The 24,068-nt window shown below is 34.6% G+C and overlaps 2 protein-coding genes across 2 annotated transcripts; both read right to left on the bottom strand.

Moving 5' to 3' along the window:
• Positions 1-17,519: 17,519 nt before the first annotated feature.
• Positions 17,520-18,323, bottom strand: LOC130461339 (DNA repair protein XRCC3 homolog). Its single transcript, XM_056829404.1, has 2 exons — positions 18,212-18,323; positions 17,520-18,067 (listed from the first exon to the last, which is right to left on the bottom strand). The coding sequence occupies exons 1-2, from the start codon at positions 18,321-18,323 to the stop codon at positions 17,520-17,522; spliced, it is 660 nt and encodes a 219-aa protein (XP_056685382.1).
• A 333-nt stretch (positions 18,324-18,656) lies between these two features.
• Positions 18,657-22,519, bottom strand: LOC130461200 (protein FAR1-RELATED SEQUENCE 5-like). Its single transcript, XM_056829195.1, has 4 exons — positions 22,088-22,519; positions 20,821-21,674; positions 19,263-20,718; positions 18,657-19,157 (listed from the first exon to the last, which is right to left on the bottom strand). Exons 2-4 carry the CDS (start codon positions 21,651-21,653, stop codon positions 18,942-18,944), a joined length of 2,505 nt encoding a protein of 834 aa, XP_056685173.1. The 5' UTR covers positions 21,654-21,674; positions 22,088-22,519; the 3' UTR covers positions 18,657-18,941.
• Between the last annotated feature and the right edge of the window lie 1,549 nt (positions 22,520-24,068).

Below are 24,068 nucleotides of genomic sequence, written 5' to 3'. Positions count from 1 at the left end.
AAACATAGTTGCTTTCACAAATTATAATTTCAAAAATTAATCCAACTGCAATTTCACAAAAAAAATTGCTAACGTACGCCGTCTAACAACTAGTAATGTAAAAACTAGAAAATTTTACTTGATACATTCAGCTAAACAACACCTAATGTTACCCCGATTTAAACATTCAACCAAATAATCAACCACCTAATGTTACCTCGATTTAAGATTCAAGTTTCCTTTAGTAGGAAAAAATCACCAACAGATTGTTTGGAGTACGTATTGGACGAGTAAAGAACTACTCCGTAGTACATGCACCTAGATAAGGGGCCATAATTCATTTTAATATAAATTCAAATAATTTCTACTTCTTTTGATAATGGTGGATAGGATATCTGTTGGTATGGTAATTGGTTGAGATTTGTGATGTGTTAATTGGATGAAATAGACACACACTTTCAAACCACAATAGTTGGATATAGAAAGAAGCGTACTAAAACTTTTATTTATATATTTTTATATAATTCTAGTTGGTCACCTCGTTTAGCGGTAAAACATACTACGTATATAAGATGTACCCAGGTGCACAGTGTAGCCGATTACACCTAATAATTTTCAGTTTCGTGATACATGTATTATGAATCATTTTAATATTGGTAAGTTGTGATCTCAAGCTAGATGACATATTGTTTTAATTTGTAATGGAAGTGGAGGATTAGGAGTAGCCTGGACCGGGCCGATGGCGGAAGCTCGTGATGGAGCCGTGGTTAGGGCTTTCTTTTCCCATGGTTGCAGTAAGGATTTTTCTAGCACTTGAGGTTGTAAACCTAACTTAAACAATTCTTCTTTTTACAAAAGTGGCTTGTAACATTCAGAGTATACAATTTTGTATCCAATTCATCCCTATGTAAATAGTTACAGTACATTATTTTTATATTTAAAAAAAGTTTCAAGTCTAAAAAGTTGAAATTAATAATTATAAGTTTCAAATAAGTTAAAGTGATTTCAGAAACATTCTTGTATATATATAATTAAGTTATTCCCATATTTTCATAAAGAAGCCAAGTGGAATAAATTCTTCCCTAATATAACCATGTAATGTTACTCATATTAATGGATAGATGAGTAGTTATCAATTAATTATTCTAATCTTGGATTATAATAGTCGTATTCCAACATTTTTACTAATTGAAGTAGATTAAGTGGATGCTTAAAACCTAGGAAAGTACAAAATCCGCCTCCTTTCTACAATTAGAATACGAAATGCTGATTTAATAACATAATTAAATACCTATTTACTTTTTAAAAATTATTTTAAGCTTTAATTAGGACTCTAAACTAGTACTCCCTCCGTATTTTTTTTAAGAGATACAGAAGAATAAAAGAAGTGGGATTGGGGTAGATATTTTAATAAATAAGTACATTGGGGACCATGTCCTTTTGAACAAGTAGAGGTGGGGGTGGGGTGGGTGTAGTTGTAAAATTATTTTTTAATTGGATGGTGGATCATAAAGTGTAGTAGATATATTATTTAATTAGGTGGTGGGGTTGATAAGTTACCAAAAATGGCAAATGTATCTCTTAAAAAAATACGGCCGGAAAAAGCAAATGTATCTCTTAAAAAAATACGGAAGAAGTATGAAACCTACCTACTAAATTAGCTAAGCCATAGACCCATATCCTAATACTGTAGTACAAAATTCTAGATTTGTTAGAGGCCTACATCCTAAAGGGACAAGTGTATGGGAAACACAAAAGTATAATTCTACACTTTTAAAAATGAAAAATAATGTCCTGCCATGATCTTTGCAATCCAATGTATTTGTGCCATATTTCTTCTAGGACACTCGAATATGGAGTATCAACATTCGCCAATTACTTAAAATATGAATTGAACCTAACGGCTATGCCGGACTTAGGATTCCGTTTGCTCCAACCCAAAGTCGAGCCTCAAAGCCGTTTGTCTAAGGCCTTGTTTTCGTCATCTGATTTGGTCTGATTTTTTAAATTTTTAGCCTGATTGATCCAGTCTGAATATTTATGTGAGTATTTTTTGCGTTTTCTGATCTGACTTGCTCTGCTATCTAATTTGATCTAATAAGTAATAAGAATAATTAGGTGATGAGAAAAAATCTTAAATTTATTGTATGGATCCTATCGGAGTTGAAGTATGATTTCGGAAACTCAAGTCATATATTCACGAACCATACGTGAAACTTATATGTGAGAATAGTTTATGCTAGAGCATAATAACTACCTTGTTTATGAATTAAATTATCATGTTTATATTTGAAATAATTTGGGGAATATTTATCAGGCTTTGTTCTCTTCGCCTTATTTTCACTTATTTCAGGTGTGATAAGATAAGATAAGATAAAATAAGATAAAATAAGGGCCAATAAGATAAGATAAGATAAGATAAGTTCAGGGCCAATAAGATAAGATAAGATAAGATAAGGTAAATATTACATAAGGTTATACTATAAGTTTCAATAAGATAAGGGTCGATAAGATAAGATAAGGGTCAATAAATTCAGATAAGATAAGATAAGATAAGATAAAGGTCAATAAGATAAGATAAGATAAGATAAGTTAAGGGCCAATAAGATAAGATAAGATAAGTGAAATTCAGGTGAAGAGAACACTACCAGTGTGTGTCATTAATTAATTGCTAGGAGGGATCCATCTCCTTAGAGCAAGATCAATGGGGTATTATTTTCTTAATAATTTTTTCTATTGCCATGTCAGCATATCATTAATATTTAATAATTAAATTGTTGTTAAAACTCCTTAAAATTCATTCAATTTAGTTCTTCACCCATCAAATTCATTTAAGACTTTGTAAATTTATGTATAATATTATTTTATTATTTAATTCAACTCACACACCAAGTCTTAAGTTGAGTCTTAGTTTTTCAAGACTCAATTTAAGACTTTGTTAAGACTCGTCCACTTCAATGCTACAATTCACTGTGTCTGATCTTAAGACCGATAAGTCATATGCCACATCAGCAGATACTGCCCTAAAATTTATGGCATCTTGAAAACTTCCCTTGATTTTCCCATAATTGTTTTGCCATTCTTATTCATGACACGGGTGTTTGGTTGGGTGGCTGAATTTTTTCCATATCCCTTTTGAGTTCTTATTCATGGCACGGGTGTTTGATTGGGTGGCGCACGGTGGCATAGGCTAGGGAGGTGAGTGGAGAAAAATAATATTTTTATATGGAGACCGGTCTACGAAAAATGATACCACGTTGGATTTCGTAAAACTCTTTAATTAAAGGTCAAGTGAAATAAATCCTACCCTAATATACCCATGACGTGTTACTAATTTAAATGGAATAGAGTCATATAGTAGTAATCAATTATTCTAATCATGGATCATAATGGCCTTATTGCAACACTATTATATATAAAACTTGAAGTAGATTAAATTAAGTGGATGCGTAAATCCTAGGAAAGTACAAAATCTGCCACCTTTCTACAATTAGCTAGAATACCAAATCCTTATTAAATAACATAATTAAAAACCTATTTACCATTAAAAAAACTATGTCAAGCTTAATTAGCTCTCAAAACTAAGTATGGAAACCTAGTTAATAATTACATAGACAAAAGTAGGCTATTTTTTAGATTTGTTAGTGGCCTACATCCACGCAAAGGCTATGGATACACAGAGGGTAAGTGGTCCCTGTGTACCCTGGCCATATATTGGTTCAATCCACCTCAGCATCGCCACATCATCCCCCAATTTCAATTTGAAATTTCAGCTTCACTTTGAATTTGAAATTCAAATGGCTGAGGTTTTTTTTTTCCTTTATTTTCTGTCGATGATACCAAAGTTAGAAGGATTTTTTTTTTTTCCATTTCATCTCATCTCTGTCAATGGTAGGTGATGAAAGGCGATACACCATTTTAATTAAGGTCACCATGTTAATATCGCTGTAGATTGCAATTTCCGTCGTGTTTTTGGATTATTTTGTTCGAATTAAGAGCTGTGCTGTAGATTGCAATTTCCGTCGTGTTTTTGGATTATTTTGTTCGAATTAAGAGCTGTTATGGGCACGAAATCAATATTGTCGAATTGATTAATGTTTAATTTGTGAAAAAAAAATTCTGCATTTCAGATTTGATAAGATCCAATCGGAGAAGATGACTGCGGAGTTTCCAAAGTAAATATCTGTTTTAAAAAGCGCCCAAAAAAAAAATTGATAAATAGTGGTTGTCAAGGCTCGAACCCCGTACCGCAGCGTGGATGAATGAAAGAGTTATTGATAATGCTAGTAACCATTGTGACAGTGAGGCAAAGCCATTGGCAATTGTCATGCAAATTTCTAGTTAAGCACTCCTTGTAGTTCTAAACGTTAATGAGTAATTAATTTTACGTTGTATATCAATATTGACTCCCCATCATTGTGTTGTACGTTTTTATATAATGTATGATGATACCTCCCCTATTATGTTATACATTTGTATGTCTTATAAAAATGATGCCCAAATTTATTTTGTATTTTATTATTTTATTTTTTTGAACCGAAGTTATAATTTAAATCAATCATTTCATTAATAAACTATAATTGCAAGTTATAAGAATATTCAATAATTAAAATTTCTTGTTAAACAAATAGTACATCAAAATAACAACTTATAATATATATCCTTTAGTCCACAGTCGTACGTTGTTATATACTAATTGCGTACACAAATGTTACATCATAGTACCGTACACAAATTCAAAAGTGTCATACCAAAGTCCTAAACCCCTCCGAAACAGTATTAAGTACCGTTTTTACTACTTAAATTAGACACTAATAAGTAACGATAAACAAAATGTTACATATTAGTCTATTGCCGAAAACCTATTCCTCAGCGAACAACCTACGCAACGACTCCCCGTAATCGTCGTCGTCCCAAATACGTTTCCATTCCTTGCAAACAGCTCGAATTATTTTCCCTTGACGGGCCGAAAAAATCGGGAAAATATGAAGAGCTAAAATGAGTTCGTTATAAAACACATCATGCGCCTACAACATTGAACATTTTAGTTAGGAATTGTTGTTTAACTAAAACTAACATTACGCAACCTAAATTAAAATCAAAATATAGACCAAAACATAATTTTCAAAATTTCGGAATAATAACACTAACAAACATAATTAAAACTTCTCACCTTAATTATGTACCAAAACCAAAAATAAGAATAGAAAGTAACTAATATTTTCACCTTAAATTTTGTACAAAATATTATTTTCAAGTCAAAATTAACAATATAATTTAACTAAAATTAACACTCATTAAGCCTAATTGACCCTAAATAGAATTGAAGTAAAATTAACAAAAATAGCCCTAAGTTTAGTGGTAAATTTGTTACGAAAAAAACTTGCCAAAATTACCAAAAAATGACTATTACTAAAAAAAATCGAAATCATGATCTTACAACCTCCCATTTGAGTAACTAAAAAAAAGAAAATGTTTAATTACCTTGATCTCCTCCATTGTTGAGTGGTTTTTGGTGGAAACTTGAGGGTTTTGGAGAGTGTTGGGTGGAAGAAAGGTGAAGTAGGATTTTTCAAGTGAACTTGAAGATCCTATTTATAATGTGTTTCCAAGTAAGTGTTTTAGGGCAATGTAAACTATAATGTGAGGCTTGAATTGTTATTGTAATACGAGAAACTTTTGAACTTCCGGATTTTATTTTCACACTGCCAAATGAGTTAAGTTGTATTGAGATGTTAGAGCATTCCCCAGCTGTGAACAATTAATTGTTGCTATTTACAGTTTTGTTGTATATGATTTTGAACAAATTTACTTTCGTTGAAAAACGAAAAAGTAAATCAGCTTTATTGATATAAGTGAGACGCGTGGTGCATGTAATAAATTAGAGGAAGCCAGCGCAATAATGCAATAAAAGTGGGTTCATTTTTATGTATTTTCTGAAAAAATTCGTAAACAATTTTGGTAAATTTTTTCACAATTGTGTAAAATTCATTTGGTTTATTTACTAGTAAAAGAAAAAATCAGATAAGTTGGTATAAATATTGTTTTATTTCGCATGTTAGTTTTATAACGACATTAACAATATTAGATAGATATAACAATGTAAATTATCGTAAAAAACTCATATTTTAAAGAGTGGTAATGAAAAATTTATTGATTTAAATAAGTATATAATTTATAATATATAACCATAAATTAACAATTTTAGTTATCAGATCTTTTTGCATGTTATGTCAACGAGCCGAGCTCAACCGAGTATTTCGGTGTTCGACTTAGGATTAGGCTTGATGAGAAATTTCCGATCTCGAGCTCGAGCGGAGCTTAAATGAGCTTTCATTTTTCCGTTGTTTTAGCTTAGGTCACGAGTAGCTTGTTTAAGTTCAAGCTCGAGCCTAGCCGAGGTATTACCAAACGTGCCTTAATAAACGAGCGTTTAACAAACACGCCTTAAATTACCAATATCGAATTTAAATGATCATATGAATAAATTAAATATTATTTAAAAATATTGTAAAACATAAAAACATATCCAAATTAAAAGGTAGCACAGTATCCTATTTATATTTTGTTAGCTGAGAAGATTAATAGGACTAAGTTACATTTGCTGTGAGGCTTAAATTATCACTGCATGGCTCGTGTATTAGGGCAACTCGAGCAGTGTAAAACCCTTCGTAATGTAAATATTCAGTTTTAAAAGGTGCCCAAAAAAAAATTGAAAAATAGAGGTTCTCAAGGCTCGAACCCTGTACCTCAGCGTGGATGAATGAAAGAGCTATTGATAATGCTAGTAACCATTGTGACAGTGAGGCAAAGCCATTGGCAATTGTCATGCAAATTTCTAGTTAAGCACTCCTTGTAGTTCTAAACGTTACTGAGTAATTAATTTTACGTTGTAGATCAATTTTGACTCCCCATCATTGTGTTGTACGTTTTTATATAATGTATGATGATACCTCCCCTATTATGTTATACATTTGTATGTCTTATAAAAATGATGTGTATTTTATTATTTTATTTTTTTTGAACCGAATTTATAATTTAAATCAATACATTCCATTATTCGGTAATTAACAATAAAACTAGAATAAAAACCTGTAACCAAAAAAATAATAAAGAAATATACTGCGTCCAAAGAAACCCCTACTTTATTATCTACTGTTACACTCTCCAAGTATTTAGAGAAAAAAATAATACAAAGAATGTCAAAATAACGCACATTCTAAAACTTAGTTTTTCATTTGATTTTGATTCATAAAAGCGTAGCATGATATCCTCATTCCTTGCCTCCAAATATGCAACTTTTTCCAACAGCATTTTATTTTCTAGAAATATCTTTTCAACTTGGAATTTCAAGCGCACAGTTTCTTGCTTGAGATTACAATTCTCATCTTGTAGCTCATCTAGAATGTTACCGTTTACCTCACTTTCCCAAAAGAAAAAACCACAAGTATCATCCTGTAAAAAAACCGATCATCATTCTGAAAACCAAAATGTTGGGAAAAAGTGATTTAAATCTACCTAATGAATCGATTATATTACCTTCCATACCGGGCAAGAGTAAAATTGTTGGCCCTTGTTTTTTGTGTGTTTGCATGTTTGTAGCTTGGCCTTGTAACCATGGTAACATTGAACTTGTTGTGCCTTACAAGAACTGCCTCGCGAAGAATTTGCCGAATTGGGTGTTCCTTGCTCAATAGCCATATATATTCTTACTAAATGTTAATTTTTGTTTTGTTTTTTTTTTTGGCACGTAATGTAAGTAGATATCCCACAGAAACGGTCATTATATAGAAGTCCAGATTGTTACCGTTGCAATGTAACTTGAATAAAAAAATAATAATCTAATAACAATACAACGAAAACCTAACCTAGTTAAATAATAAAAAATTAAAAAATCTAATCGTGGGAGATAGGATAACTAAAATGAATACAACAAATTAATAAAACTATAGGAAAGTTATTTGGACACATACTTGAAAATTGTTTGCAAACAAAGTCGACGACAATTATTAAATATTCCCATACACAAATTCTTCAATGACGGGTCCAAATCCGTAATCACCATTTGGTCCTTGATCTGCTTTTAATGTCCTGTCAATGTCCTGTTGGTCCCATACTCGTACGCGGCAGGCGTCGGGTGCCATGTTCAGATCAGCTCTGGACGATGCTAGCCTATCGATATATATGATCTGTTATTTTTAAGGGAAATAATTGTTGTTAGGTACATGTATACCTATGGTTTTCATAAACAAACGAGTGTTTGTTATTAATGTTGTTATAACTTACAAGCAGTAGAAGTGTGCATCCACCATAGCCCTGAATTGAATTTTTGAATTTTTCCCCGTATTTGACAAGCCAATCCAACACATATGCTGCCCAATTATACTTTGTTGCCTCTGAAGCTTTGTCTAAGACGGTGATATGTATCGGGCTTATCCAACCACATTTTTGTGTAGGACAAAGGAGAGTTCCTAAAGCATATAGTAAGAAATGTTTTTTGAAACTAATCTTGTCTATATGACAGTCGATTATTTTTGAATAAACCTCAGATTCTGTAACCGCACCATAAGATGTGTTTTGTTTATACTGCCTCTTTGTGTGAATATCTACAAGTTTTGAAGAATTATTTGGTAGCAAAAGGTGCTTCCCCGAATTTAAACCTAAAACCCAACTAATTGTTTCCTCGTCTATTTTAACGTAGTAATTGTCCCGTATCTTCAGCTCTAAGTTGTCCGGGTCAAACCTAGACATGATCCAATAACCAAATGTTGCGTCAATATGATTGACCCTTATATACAATAGTTCCTCGAAACCCATTTCCGCCACCCATTTTTTTTGTGGTTCTGTTAATTTTGCAAGCATTTGTGCAAATTGACTTATACCACAACCCATTCCAGGAATCTGACCAAAAAAAAAAAACAATACAGTACATGAATTTAGTGATTTATTTAAAACTATAAACATTTTAATTAAAAAAAAATCCATACATTTCTAATTATACAATCCCTATTTCTAAAAACTTCGATCATATTTAAATAATATTACATATGTAACTCATAAAATGTCACTAACCGTTGTCGAACATTGACCATAGTCGTTATGTTCCCCTTCATTAGCCTCCGTATGCTGTTGTGCATTGATATTCGGCTATACAACAAAAATGAATTTAAGTTACTATAATAAGACAAACTTTAAAAATCTAAATACCTTAATCGGCATAAACATACCTTTTTAATTGGACTTAGATTTGTAACATTTTTCTTTTTTTTCCCAGTTGGATGAGTTGCCGCATAGTTAGTGTGTTGGATAATGATGTTAACCAATCTTTTCTTCAGACCCAAATCCACCATTGCCTGAAATTCTTCTGAATTTGAAAGTAACCTCCCTTCGCTGTGAAATTTTTTAATGTCGGCGACATACCAGATCTTGTAGTCATAGTATCCCATAGATCTAATTATATTATGCAGATAGTTGAAGTTTAATATGGTCGTTGCTATCATATACAATTTTGACGACCCTTTTCTATATTGGCGGCGTGGATGGAAAACAATTTTCCCCTCACGCCAAACTACAAGCCATATTTTGGCGGTCTGTGTTATTGGTTCTCTGCGATAAAACGATTCAATTACAAAATATTCAACAAATTAAAAAACAAAAACAAACCCAGATAAAGGTAATCGATTAACATACCTTAATAGCGACAGTCCTCTTTGATTATTCATTATCTGCCAAAAAAATTGAACTCAGATCTGGTTGTGTAGATTAATTTGAAGAAAGGAGATTTTGGTTTCCGGTAAACTAAGTGTGGTTGCTGGTGATATTTACAAAGTATTCCCCACAATTCCCGTAAATGTCGAAATAGTATATGCAAAAGCAAAAGCAAAAGCAATACGACGAATATAAAAAACAATTATATTTCAATACGAAATAAACAAAGACGTCATTGATTTTAATATAAAAACTTTTTCAAGCCGTACAACGTAATATTTAAGAAAGTGCATACGATAAACGTTGCATGTAACCACTTCTACAACAAAATTCCCTAGTCTTCTTGTGTTAAATCAACGAACACTATCTTTTTCTGTTTCCCTTCCTTGAGCAAAAATTCGTCCTCTTCTAAAGGTTCTCGCTTTAGTAGTCGATCATCCGCTTTTGCTACCGCAATTAGTCGATCTCCCTTCTGGTTTGGTTTAATTTTTTCAAAAGACCAATTCTCAACTAAGTAATAGTCACGTTCTTCCATAAATACTTCACTTACATTAGGAGCGCATCGTAGATCGCTTACTATCTTGGAAGTTTCAGAAGGTCCTAAACGCTTGATAATGAACCGCATAAATCTCCTCCAATCAATTTTGAATTGCTCCTGTTGAAGTTCCACCGCCAAGTACTTACACCAACGGGGTGTAGATGGTACATCTACAACAAACATGTCCGAAATCCATGTTATATTAGGCTATTTTAAGTGTAACTCGCTAATAATATTAAAACGCCGTTTTAGTAGGAGTTAGCTTACCTTTTCCACATACTCGAATTTTTGATATTTCCTTCATTCTTGACGAACTTGTGACGCCATGAGTTAGCTTACCTCTTCGATTCACCGGTGCCATTCCCACAATAGTTCTTGATGTACTTAAATGTTCAACAAATTGTATTCGTGGTTTGTTTGTAGTTGTTGAATTGCTATTTCATTTTGTATGTCTTGTGTATATATATGCACCAATGCACCATATATGGATTTGGAGCACATGTGTTTTCTGGCGGGAAAAGTAGAACTAATTAGGCGTAATTTAGTGTGTTGTTTATCACGTCGTTATGAATTTTTCAGACCAAATTAATAGTTTTGTTGTTAATTACGTAGATAATCGTAGACAAACATGGTTGTATGTAAAGTAGTTTCGTTATATATTGAATAGCGTAGTTTTCCCGCCAGACATTTGCATTGGTAGTCCCAAAAGCTGAAAAGTGGTTGCATTGTAAAATGTGCTATATAGCACTAGCTTCGATACTTTGCATAAGTGAAGTTTAATGGGTTAAAGGTTTAAGTTGTATAATATTATGTATGACTATAATGGGTTAAAGATTTAATTTGTATAACATCAGATCTTTATTTTGTATTTAACTAAAGTGAAATGAATGTCTAAAGTCTTCGTCACTTTAACATGATTTGATTGGGTTCAAGAGTCAAATTAACCTAGACAACCTTGGTAACCAAGATCAGAATGAGATTTGATTCGAGTATTCAAGACCAGATTAACACTTGTAACTCTTGTTTGTTCCTAATCCGTCGATACAATTGGTTCTACTTTGATCGGACCAAATGGCCAACTAAACCTAATCACCCCGTATTGAAACAAACCGTCTAGTGATTCGATTTAAGTGAGTGAAGTGTTTATTGTTTTGTTCAAGTGGTTGACCTTTGATCGGAACGAATGTTCACCTAAACCTAATCACCCAGTGTGGAACGACACCATTTAATGAGATTTGATTCGAGTATTCAAGACCAGATTAACACTTGTAACTCTTGTTTGTTCCTAATCCGTCGATACAATTGGTTCTACTTTGATCGGACCAAATGGCCAACTAAACCTAATCACCCCGTATTGAAACAAACCGTCTAGTGATTCGATTTAAGTGAGTGAAGTGTTTATTGTTTTGTTCAAGTGGTTGACCTTTGATCGGAACGAATGTTCACCTAAACCTAATCACCCAGTGTGGAACGACACCATTTAATGAGATTTGATTCGAGTATTCAAGACCAGATTAACACTTGTAACTCTTGTTTGTTCCTAATCCGTCGATACAATTGGTTCTACTTTGATCGGACCAAATGGCCAACTAAACCTAATCACCCCGTATTGAAACAAACCGTCTAGTGATTCGATTTAAGTGAGTGAAGTGTTTATTGTTTTGTTCAAGTGGTTGACCTTTGATCGGAACGAATGTTCACCTAAACCTAATCACCCAGTGTGGAACGACACCATTTAATGAGATTTGATTCGAGTATTCAAGACCAGATTAACACTTGTAACTCTTGTTTGTTCCTAATCCGTCGATACAATTGGTTCTACTTTGATCGGACCAAATGGCCAACTAAACCTAATCACCCCGTATTGAAACAAACCGTCTAGTGATTCGATTTAAGTGAGTGAAGTGTTTATTGTTTTGTTCAATTGGTTGACCTTTGATCGGAACGAATGTTCACCTAAACCTAATCACCCAGTGTGGAACGACACCATTTAATGAGATTTGATTCGAGTATTCAAGACCAGATTAACACTTGTAACTCTTGTTTGTTCCTAATCCGTCGATACAATTGGTTCTACTTTGATCGGACCAAATGGCCAACTAAACCTAATCACCCCGTATTGAAACAAACCGTCTAGTGATTCGATTTAAGTGAGTGAAGTGTTTATTGTTTTGTTCAATTGGTTGACCTTTGATCGGAACGAATGTTCACCTAAACCTAATCACCCTGTGTGGAACGACACCATTTAATGAGATTTGATTCGAGTATTCAAGACCAGATTAACACTTGTAACTCTTGTTTGTTCCTAATCCGTCGATACAATTGGTTCTACTTTGATCGGACCAAATGGCCAACTAAACCTAATCACCCCGTATTGAAACAAACCGTCTAGTGATTCGATTTAAGTGAGTGAAGTGTTTATTGTTTTACCTATTTAACCCTTAGTGAACGATAATGGACTTTTAGTTAGAAATTTACACATAATTTCTAATCGGGCCTAATACTCACCTAAAATATGTCTTGGCAAGTGAAATTAAACGTATACATACAATTTAAAGTTAACGGTGTCCTTAGCTATGTGTATTTATAATACAATAAAAAACATTAAGACCGAAAAAAATTAAATAAATTTGAATTAAAGTTAAATAAAAAAAGGGAAAGATAATAGTGTAATTAATGTCAACAAAACTACATTTTGCTTTTCTTTTGTGTATAGGAAGAATCAAACGCGTGCCATTCATTGCAAAAAGTGTCTCCGTTTTGAAAATCTGCCAAAAAAAAAAAGTAGTCAAAAATTTTCTCATCTCTGTTCACACTCCAAAACCCACCCCAACAAGGTGAACATCCGATATTCGTTCACCGGAAACATAGGAAAATTCGTCAAGAGTTTCTTTGAGCCAATTGAAATGTAAGTTCTTAATTTGTTTCAACCATTACATAATTGTGTAACCGAAGTATTAATTTCGCCAAAAAGTGAAGTGTTGAAGCTATGTTTGAGTGTTGCATGTAGCTATTCCACATTAAAAACCCGGAATTTATTGATTTGTTCGTGTTGCTCCGTTGTTAATGTTTGAATTGTGTGTAATAAAACCCCCAGGGAGGCAGATCCGGCGCATACGCACTACGATTGCATTCTTAAACTAGCGGCGTGCTACAGGGATGACTCCGACGACGATGACTCTAACTCCGGCCAGCCGCACAAGTCCCAATCCACCCAACCTTCTCAACTCTCAGAGGTACAGTATCACTTAACTTGTAATTTTAGATTTATCGTAACTAATTATTGTTAGTAGCGCTTCTCTAATTAGTGTTCCTATAAAAACCTTTGTTAGCTCGAACAAGAAACTGTCGATCCAATTGGACAGTTCGTGGGCAATGAAACTGAGGTATTGTTTGTAAAACCAGTGAGCCTTGAGTATGAATTACATGTTTATCTTTTTTGAATTTTTTTATTCACTATGTGGATTGATTTTAATTTGTAGGATTCTAATTTCATTGATAAGAACACCCAGAAAAGTAGTGGAATTAACAAGTCCGGTGATGATTTCACTAGCAATGAACCAATTTGTATGCAGCCCTTGTTGGGGGTAAGATTGTGTTGAACTGGTGACTAAAAATTATTTATTGGTTAACTTTTGTTTTTCGTTGTATAGTTATACCTTCTTTACCAAAAAAAAAAACTCTTGTTTTTTTCTGTTATAGGAGTCAAACACAATTAATAGTGTCACTGATGTTCGCGGTGAATTTGAAAACCCCGCATTTGCGGTGAACAATAGTCAACCATTAAATTTCAATTTTGATGATAATTTAACTTTCGAAGATTTCTCACAGGTAATGACTGCATCCCTATATTGATTTGGTTTGATTTATCCATACGAAATATTTAAATCACTTATTAAGAAATAATCACAACACCGCTTGACAACACATTTTATGTTTTGTAGGACAACATATGGAACGACATTAACTATTCCAATCCTGACAACCAATGTGACATACCTTATGAGGCTCCCACGGGCACGAACAGAGGGGTAGGCAACTTTTCATATATTCGTTGCCATTGTTTGTGGGTACAAAGATGATTATCTTTAACCAAACTTTTTGTTGTAGGATATCGAGGGTCAACAAACTAATAATACAATTGAAAGCGATCCAATATTACCCAATGCGGGTAATGCTGCTTCTGGAGTAAACAATGATCTGCCGGTTGAAGAGGGTAAGGTTCAAAACAAGCATGGTCGTCCACGAACGGTTAAAACAGCAACAGTTCAAAAAAAAAAAACGGGTGGTAAATGGGTAAAGGGCGGACCAGGTAGACCACCAAAGGAACAGGGGCCACGAACTAAGGTATTGGTCGTACAACATTATCTGTACTTTGTGTAAATTTTTGATTGACATTATCCTAACTCATTTAAACTATTTTGATTGACATTGTGTTGTAATTTTTGAAATATTTCAGCACACTGCCCTGCGGACGTACCCTGGCCTTGTTTGTGACATCCTAACCGAGTTGTGTCCTATAAGGAAGGATTGGGTCATAGCTGCTGGTTTTGGGTCTATTTTGAACCTAAAAATAAGTAAGGTAGATAGATATTTCATTACCTGGTTAGAGAGTAGGTGGGATTGGAAAAGACGAGTGCTTCGCATACGCGATGATTATGAGATAGTGATTGATGAGAGAATGGTTTCTTGGATCACTGGAATTCCTGTAGGGGTTTATAGAATCCCCTTTTTAAATAAGACCGATAAGGAACTTGGAAAATTGTTTAAGGAGTACGTCAGGGAAAAGGATGGAGGAATAGACTATGTCTGGTTGTATAACAAGTGTTTATGGGAGGTTCAGGATGAGATGGTTTTTCTTCGCGATTTCATACTACTGTCATTTGGTTGCTTGTTTTGCATGACCAAATACAACTTCATATCCATCAAATTATTGGCACTACTGAAATCAACATACTTTACAACACCCCGAGACTGGAATTGGTGTGGGTTTCTTTACGACTGGATTGCAGGTCATGAGAAGGAGAAGGGAAGACCATCTTCGATTATTTTAATGGTTAGTGAGGATAGACGTTGTGCGCATCGTCCGTGTTTTTTTTTTTTTTTGTAATTAGTTATTCCTCCCCGCGAATGATAACTACTCCATCTTTTGGCAGATTGCTTACCTGGACAGGTTAAAGTATGGTGTTACTCCGTTGGCTTGGAAAACTGATACACCTAGATTAGGGGCATGGCTACAAGATGATGTCACAAACGCTATTGCACAAGATTTGGGAACGGATGGCGAATATGGCCATGCAGAGGTAAAAACCAATATCTAACTTTTTTGTTGTATTGAACAATATATGTTATTCAGTAGTGATCATTTATACGCCTATTTAGGTTGTACTGAATGTTGAGTATGGGAAACCATACCCCATTGGCAAGCCGTTAGAGCGGACCCCATGGGATGCCCTTGCTGAACGAACACTTCTTAGTAAGAGGACTGGTACACCAATGTTACCCTCTAAAGCGTCAACCAAAGCGGATAGTCGATCAAGGAACGTGGATTATAGATGCCGGGGCAAGAGGAAGAGGAAGGTACGAGTCTTTATTATATTATTGTTTGTTGTAACTGGTTTTTGTTACAACCTACTTCACCGTGATAATTATCACTAAACTACACAGGCCACACTTGAAGGCTCCGTACAACAAAATGCTTATGATACAAGGCGTGGACGAAGTTATAGAGCTGCCAATAAAAACATTGATGACCTTGATGGTCCTCATCAGGACGAGGAATACGCTACGGGGCCTGAAAACAGAAACCTGAATGAGGATGATGGTGTTGAGGAACCTCAAAACAACACGGTTGATGACATTGACAGTGTTGGAGTTGTTGATGATTACACAACTGGCAGCGATGATGGACTTTCCATGCCAGATGCTTTACAGCATAAAACTGTCATTGAACCAAGAACGTTAAAGATTTCAACTATGATTTTGACCGTGAACAAGTTTCCAAACCAAATGGTGTTTAAAGCTGGTGATATCACGATTGATCGGATCATGCTTCAAACGTCCTTTAAGTCCAAAGGCGAAGTACATGATAATGTATGGGGGTTGCATTTTGTAATTAGTTAATAGGTCTCTGGATTAGTTTTCTCATACTAACATTGTCTTATTGGTTAGGTGATGTCTGCATGGTGCGCGTGTTTGAATGCTGATACGACCTCCGGAGTTGGCATAAGGTCTTACGTGCTTATGCCAGATCTCATGGTAAGCTTATTATGCAAATACATAGTAGTAGACACCCATTAACCTTATATACGAAGTAATGCTATGGATGTTTAAAACGTAGGGTGAATTGTTAGACCTTGAAGAATCAAGTGAGAACTACACAGAAGCTTTGTTAATGAAATCAAAGCAACTACTTGAGGACATCAACTACTACCAGATTGATTTGGGTGCAATACAAAAGGTAAGTAGTCTTATTTTCGCACAGAAATGGTGGTTTACGGCTATTAACTCTATGTTGTGCAATCAGCTTTATGTCCCGATTAAACGCCGAGGACGGTGGGTGGTTGTTAAAGTGGACCGTGTTGCGCATAAGGAGGATCTTAACTCAAATATGTTGAAAATGACTATTTTTGCACCAAGGCAAAAGGTTATGGGTTTAAATGCTACGGATAAATTCGTATACAAACTGGTACGTACTGCTATTTTCGGGAAACATACTTCCGCCTTAATCTCGTATTAATTCGATATAACCCAATTGTAACAGGAACGTATGTTTTTGGGTTTTCAATCGCACTTGGGATTAAAAAATGATGAATTGACCTTAAATACTGCCTCTTTTGATCTATGGTCAAATGGACCAAAAGAGAAATGTCGCCAGGACGGGGGTGTACTGTGTATGATCTACCTCTTGTCATCCGTTGAGAACGTGGCAGAGTGGTTGGAGGTAAGACTATTTAATTTACATGTGGAAATAAGTTGTTTTAATTTTTTTTTATTAATCACTACACTAACCGTGTGTTCATTAATTATGACTAGGGCTACGTAGAGGAGGTGAGGGACGTCCGGAATTACATGCTCGGACGGCTAGTTACAAACCCACACAATGAAATCAAAGTGGACGAGCTAATAAGGAAATTGACTGACGGACAATGATGGTTATTGATTTGGTTGTATGGTAGGATTTCATTAACAAAAAATTTAGTAGCGTATTACTCGCAGCATAACTGCGTCTTTTAAACATGTTAAACATTTTCTAATGTTCATTGGTCTTATTGGCACAATTTCTTAGTATCTTTTAACTACAAACACCGACAATCCCCTCTTCAGTGATGTTGAACATACATGCATCTACCTCTAATGATGGTGAAAATGCAATGTTTATAAATCTGTCAATTTGTTGGGTAAACGAATTAAATCTTTTGGACAACATTAGACGAGTGCGTACATTGCGTGTCCATGAGGCGCCCAAAGCCGGACGGACCTTTCTCCCGGACGATATAATGAAATTTTGCGTTGTATCGTGATCAGATGGAAATACGTCAATCACATTGCTAGCCACAACAACGGCAACATGATTGGATGCGGCAATTGTACGTAACCCATAACCAATAGCTTGTATAAGATCCTTTCTTTCGGTTGAGCCAACAACATTGTTTTCAAAATGACCAGTGAACATACTACCTATTGAATCAATAACAACAACGCGGATTGGCATTGATGAATTTTGAGACATTTTAATAAGTTTTACAGTCCATTCTAGCACATCCGGTATTTCATGAGGAGTGTCAACTTGCTTTGTAGTTATGTAATCCAAAGGATTTCCATTTAATGTTTCAAGGTCCCCTAAAACATATGGAACTAATCTACTTAAACGACGTATGGGAAAGGGACCAAGTGAATGGATATATATAGCCGAGGAACAAATACCACCCCTTGAAGGCGGCAATTGACAAGAGAGACTAATTTGAAGGCAAAATTGAGTCTTACCTGATGCATTTTCGCCACACACCTCAGTCACTTCACCGATTGTTATTCCCCCACTCAACATCGAATCGATTTCACTGCATCTCGTTGTGATTTTGTTTACACTAGTAGCCATTCTTTGTGATGTAGTAATCTCTTATAATTACTTTTACTTTGAAATGGAGGGATTGAACACACCCTTATATTCACCTAGTTCTAACATGTCATTGATGGATCATGTTGTTTCCAATAAATAATATTCATATATTACAAAAAATAAGGGGCTGAGTTTAGCATGACATGGGAATGCATATTTTGACTACAATGACCAAACACATCATGTTTACATTTGGTAAGACTAGTATAATGAAGTCGTTGTTTTAATAATTGTTTCCCAGTGTAATAGATTCGTTGTATGTACATTATTAAGTAATATAAAGTATACAATAAATAGTATTGTTGCCCACAAATAGCACTGGCTTAGCCTCACTGTCACAATGGTTACTCTTTCCTCCTCATTTCCCATATTGTCTACCCGTTGGTTGTGGGTTCGACGCCTAATACAACTCATTTTGTATTTTTTTTTTTTTACACTGACAAAGTAATTGAGGTTACATCAATTACATATATAGACATAACGTAAAGTACATAGCAAAAAGGGAGGATTGGATTAAAAAATTCAATTCTTAAAATACCGTTTAAACGAAAATATATCTTTGAAGAAATCAAATTAAATTACATTTACACAAAACATTCACAATCTGGTGCGCCAATCGTTAATATCAAATTCAAATGACTGTGAATAATCCTGAGACAAATGTAATTGGGACGGGTGTGCTTGAGAACTTTGAGAAGGATGTACATTAGAACTTTGTGGGACGTTCTCCGCATATGTACCCCCAACGTGATTCGCGTGTTGTTGCCTAGCACGGTAACTTGGAAGATTTCCAAATGCGTTGCAAATAAGTTCCTACATTGCACAAACAACATTTAAGTAGAAAAGTAAAGTTATATTTCCTAATGAGGACTTGCATATACGATACGAATCACCAAACAAATAAAATATAAATTTTACCTCATTAGCAATAACTTCCTCTTCAGTAACCACTTTTTTGTTCTTAGAATTCCCACCGGCCTTTCCACCAAAAGGAGCATTCCTTTTTGTCTTTGCCCTACCAGTATGCCGTTTGTCAACCGGTGTTTTGATCCTGTTCTCGTCCACGACCGGTTCTACATCCCTTAATCTGGCTCTCTCACCAAATTCTCGTGGACGTAGCCTTCGACGACCAAATACATTTCTCGCATCTGGGTCCCACCAACATATAAGGTCGTCCCCTTTTTCCCCAGTCTTTCGTATTCCGACTACATCCTCCATTTTTAGCCGCACAACATCCATAGCCTCCTTGTACAACCGAAGTGCATCATCATTACGCATAGCTAATTCAGACAAGTAATTATGCCGTTGTGAAAGCTCTTTGGCTTTGCCCAATCTGATAGATTCAAGAGGGTCGAAGTAAGATACTCGAATGCTCTCGTACGACCTAACACACTTCATCCACCGTTGTAGTATGTACTTTTCTGGAACAAATTGAAAATCCTCTACATCCATTGCACGCATTATATGTCTACAAAGTATTCCCGTAAATTCAAACAAGTTACAAGAGCAATGTAAATCACCATTTTCCTTATCCACCCTAACATCATAACTTTTAAACCTTTTCCGCCAAAACGGTGAGGTTAGTTTTTCATCAGCTCTATACAACACCACTGATCCATGACATGAGGTTTTCGTGACATTTGTGTGTGTCAATCCTCTACGCTCTTTAACAACCTCAGCAAACTTCTCACTAGTGTACGTCTTAACCAATACATACTCAACTAAAACACTCTTATCAACATCAATCTTAGCAGGCTTATCAATGTTATCAAAATTATCCTGTTTCTCTTCCTCAGCTTTTATCCTCATACAATATTCATAATTATGAATGAACAAAACTAAACCACAATCTAAGTTCACGTGAGTTTTAAAAAATCTATTCATACCCTCACTCCTTTGTGTAGAAGACATACCTGCCCAAAACTTTCCTCTATTATATGCCGGAGCCCACTGACGCCTGTTATCATACGCGTCCTTCATCCACCCAGGACCCCTTAAACCGTACTCATCCATCACATGACACCAAGCTTCATCGAACTCATCTGGATCAATCAGATCATGTATTGCAGTTCTGATCAGGGTGTCTATTTTCTTCCAATCACTGAGACTACCTAGGTTCTTACTAGCATTCTGGAGCATGTGCCACAAACATAGTCTGTGACGGACGCCCGGGAAGACTAGCTCAATTGCTCTACAAATTGCTTTGTCTTGGTCGGTTAAGATGCCTAGTGGTGCCTTCCCCATACACTTCAGGAATTCTTCAAATACCCAGACAAATGAGGGAGTATTTTCATGGGAAATTAAGGCCGCAGCAAATATAATTGATTTGCCATGATGGTTTACACCAATGAATGGAGCAAATGGAATCCGATACCTAAAAAAATATAAATGTATTGGATATTACTTTTTCAAACAAATGGACCAAAGTACAATTACAAAGAATTTTAATCAATAAAAACTTAATTAAAACACGTACCGGTTGCATGCGAAAGTAGTATCAAAAGTAATAACATCCCCAAAATATTTGCATGTACCCCTACTACGTGCATCCGACCAAAATGCATTCGTAAAAACACCATCATCATCTACTTGTATTGAGCTATAAAACTCGGGATGCAAATCACGTTGTGCCTTAAAGTAAGCATCGAGTCCTGCGGCATCCGCAGCACTAAATCTTGATGAACGACGTTCGACGTTGATTGCGTTCCTCAAGTCTCTATTATTAAATGTAATATTTTCATAACCTCCCTTTTCAATTAGATGCGTACCAAAGTTCTTACTTATGCTAACACCACCCATGTCATTGATCATCGCCCTCTTAAATGTAGTACCGTCTATACATCTATAATTAACCATCAGTCTACTACAGTCAGGATTTAAAGGATGATTGTGTTGCAAGTCACAAGTCAATATAGTAAATAGCCCATCTCTACTTACACCGTAAATATTCATCTTACAACCGGTCACATTAGACCCAACACCTTTTTTCACCCCTCCCTTCTTGCATTTTAATCTAATAAGTTCCATCATATGAGGCTTTGCCTCATACTTTCCCACACCAGACTTAGATACTCCCTTTTCTTTGTACTCTTTTTTCAGCTTATTACTTTTGATAAACATCTCAAATCCTTCTTTGAAGGCATACAACTGACAAAATTCGAAAAACTCATGGCCCGTTGTAAAACACATCCCTACACTAGGGGGGTTAACGATAACTTCTTGTCCATCAGTTATTAATCTATATTGTGAGCTTTCAGGAACATTTTCATTCAGATCAGGGACACTTTCGTTTAGGTCTACCCAAGCCATACAGAACTCCCACGTATATCACTGTTGTACAAAATACGAAAAACGTTTAGGGTTTTATACAATGCTGCCATACACCGAATTATCTGGCACGGTATTTATATATAAAACATACAAACATAATATATACAAGGAAATTTATAATAAACTAACAATTTATTGTTTAACCATATGGGGTAGCATACAACTTATAACGTTCTTAATACTACGTAAATATAGAATTTGTTGAAATTATCAAAGAAAAACGCCTAGTTATCTCCGTCGTTCAGATCTACGTTCTCACCAACAACAAAGTATGATTCATCAATATCAAGCAACTACAACTTATCATCAATTCAAACAAATTTAATTACCATTAAAAACACATTCATATACCATTGTTTTTTTCAGGAATTTATGAGCTAGATTTGACAAAATCACTTGAACTAAAAACTTACATTATCTTCGATGCGGGATCTCGAAGCTGAATTTCGAAGCTGAATCACCATGTAGCAGTTCTACAGTTCTGCTAAAAACTCTCCTTTGTGTTTTTATTTGTGGCAAGCTAGATAACATGAGTCCAGCTTTGCCTAACTTTTTTTAAGAGTGATTTAGGGTATTAAAATCTTACCGTTGGGTTTTTGAAATTGGTATATTATGGTTTTTTTTTTTTTTTAATTACTTTGATATATGGGCGGGATAAAATTAGGGGAAGCAAAGGGCGCATTATTTCCCGCTTAGCATCCCTAAATGGCGCAATCAGTGAAAAATTTTCCCCCTAAAACCAATTGCTTTTCCCCCTAAAACTGAATTCCTCTTTGCCTACTTGGACCAACAAGCTTGCAGTGTACCTGGGCCCCAGTTACACCCAGTGTAACTGTATCAGCTCCCCTACATCCAAAAGGGACAGGTGTTATGGCAACACAAAAGTATAGTTTTATACTTTTTAAAATGGCAAATTAAATATTTGAGATCCAATGTATTTGTGACAGATTAGTTCTAGGACACTCGAGTATATCAATACTAAAGTAATAACCAATTAGGGAGTATCAAACTTAGTTCCTAATGAATTATTACTTTATTAGGCAGCTTGCTTCCATATCTACTTTGACCAAATTACAAAAGATGAATTGAAGTACTAACATATTCGATGTTATTGGTCCCAATATATTTTCTTGGCAATCATGTCGGATTCCCGTTATCATTCTTCACATGGGAATCGGAAAATTATTGACACGTATTCGTCCTTAAATTAAATTTTGATATTTTAAAGATATTTATTGAGACAAATCGCACGGGATTTTATTTGAATATGTATTTTTATTATATACCTTAAAAGAATTTAAAAGGTTCTCTTTAATTATAGATTGTGCCAAAATTGTGAAATAAAATATTTGTGTAAAACGATGAAAGGACTACATAGTGTTTTCTTTTAGAAATTTTCATAAGAAAATAGGTGCGAATATATTTTAGACAAATTATATTCAAATAAAATGAAATTAAGCAAATTTAAATAAATGGATAATATAAGTTCACTACAAGAAATTGTACCATTAACGACGGAAAATCTCGTCACTAAAAGCCAATAATCCTTGGTAAACGACAAGATTTCCTGTCGCAAACCTGTCATAAAATGGGGCCGTTGTTACTGAAAAATCTTGTCGTTAACTCGTCGTAAAAGACTTTTGCGACGGTTGTTCCCGTCTTTGTTTGGTTAGTATCCCGTCGCAAAATACTTTTACGACGAGATTTTTGACCCGTCGTTATTAGATTGTCATTAAAAATGCAAATTCTTGTAATAGTTTGACAAAATAAATTTAATACAACAAAGTTTATTACACATGTTAGATCCAATTATGATAATTACGCCCTATTGGATGAAAACGGACCTACCAATTCATGTTAGGATAAGAGTTACAAAGTAGATCTCGATCAACAATATCAGAATTTAATAATTAAGATGTATGTTAGTAATCACGGTAGTTAAGATGCTAATTTAGGAAATTATATGATTGAAGCACTACAATATCCACTCATCTATTTGGCCCATTTTTTATTAAATTATTTCATATAACATAAAAAAAAATAACCAACATAAAATAGATTAAATTATTGAGATATTTTGTTATTTCATTCGCCATCTTTGTAGAGATAGACATATAGGTGATGTTTTGATTGCACTTAAAAAGCTATATTTCTCTTATATTTAAGATCAATACCATTAAAGAGTTTAATGACACCATAGTTTGATGACACCATTTAGTAGCGTAATGATACATTTGATATTGTCGTGTCACACTTTACTTGTAGAGGTTAAAGTTTCAAATGTTTCCTCAAATATTTTCATTTATACAACAATAAAAAAAAAAATTGTGTAGTTCATGGGAATTTATATATTGTGTAGTTGTTGGTTGACATAAAAAACTAAAACTGGGAGAA

The sequence above is a fragment of the Spinacia oleracea genome, chromosome 5, assembly GCF_020520425.1.
Source record: "Spinacia oleracea cultivar Varoflay chromosome 5, BTI_SOV_V1, whole genome shotgun sequence".
Classification (NCBI taxonomy): Eukaryota; Viridiplantae; Streptophyta; class Magnoliopsida; order Caryophyllales; family Amaranthaceae; genus Spinacia; species Spinacia oleracea.
This window is presented reverse-complemented; position numbering and strand designations above follow the sequence as displayed.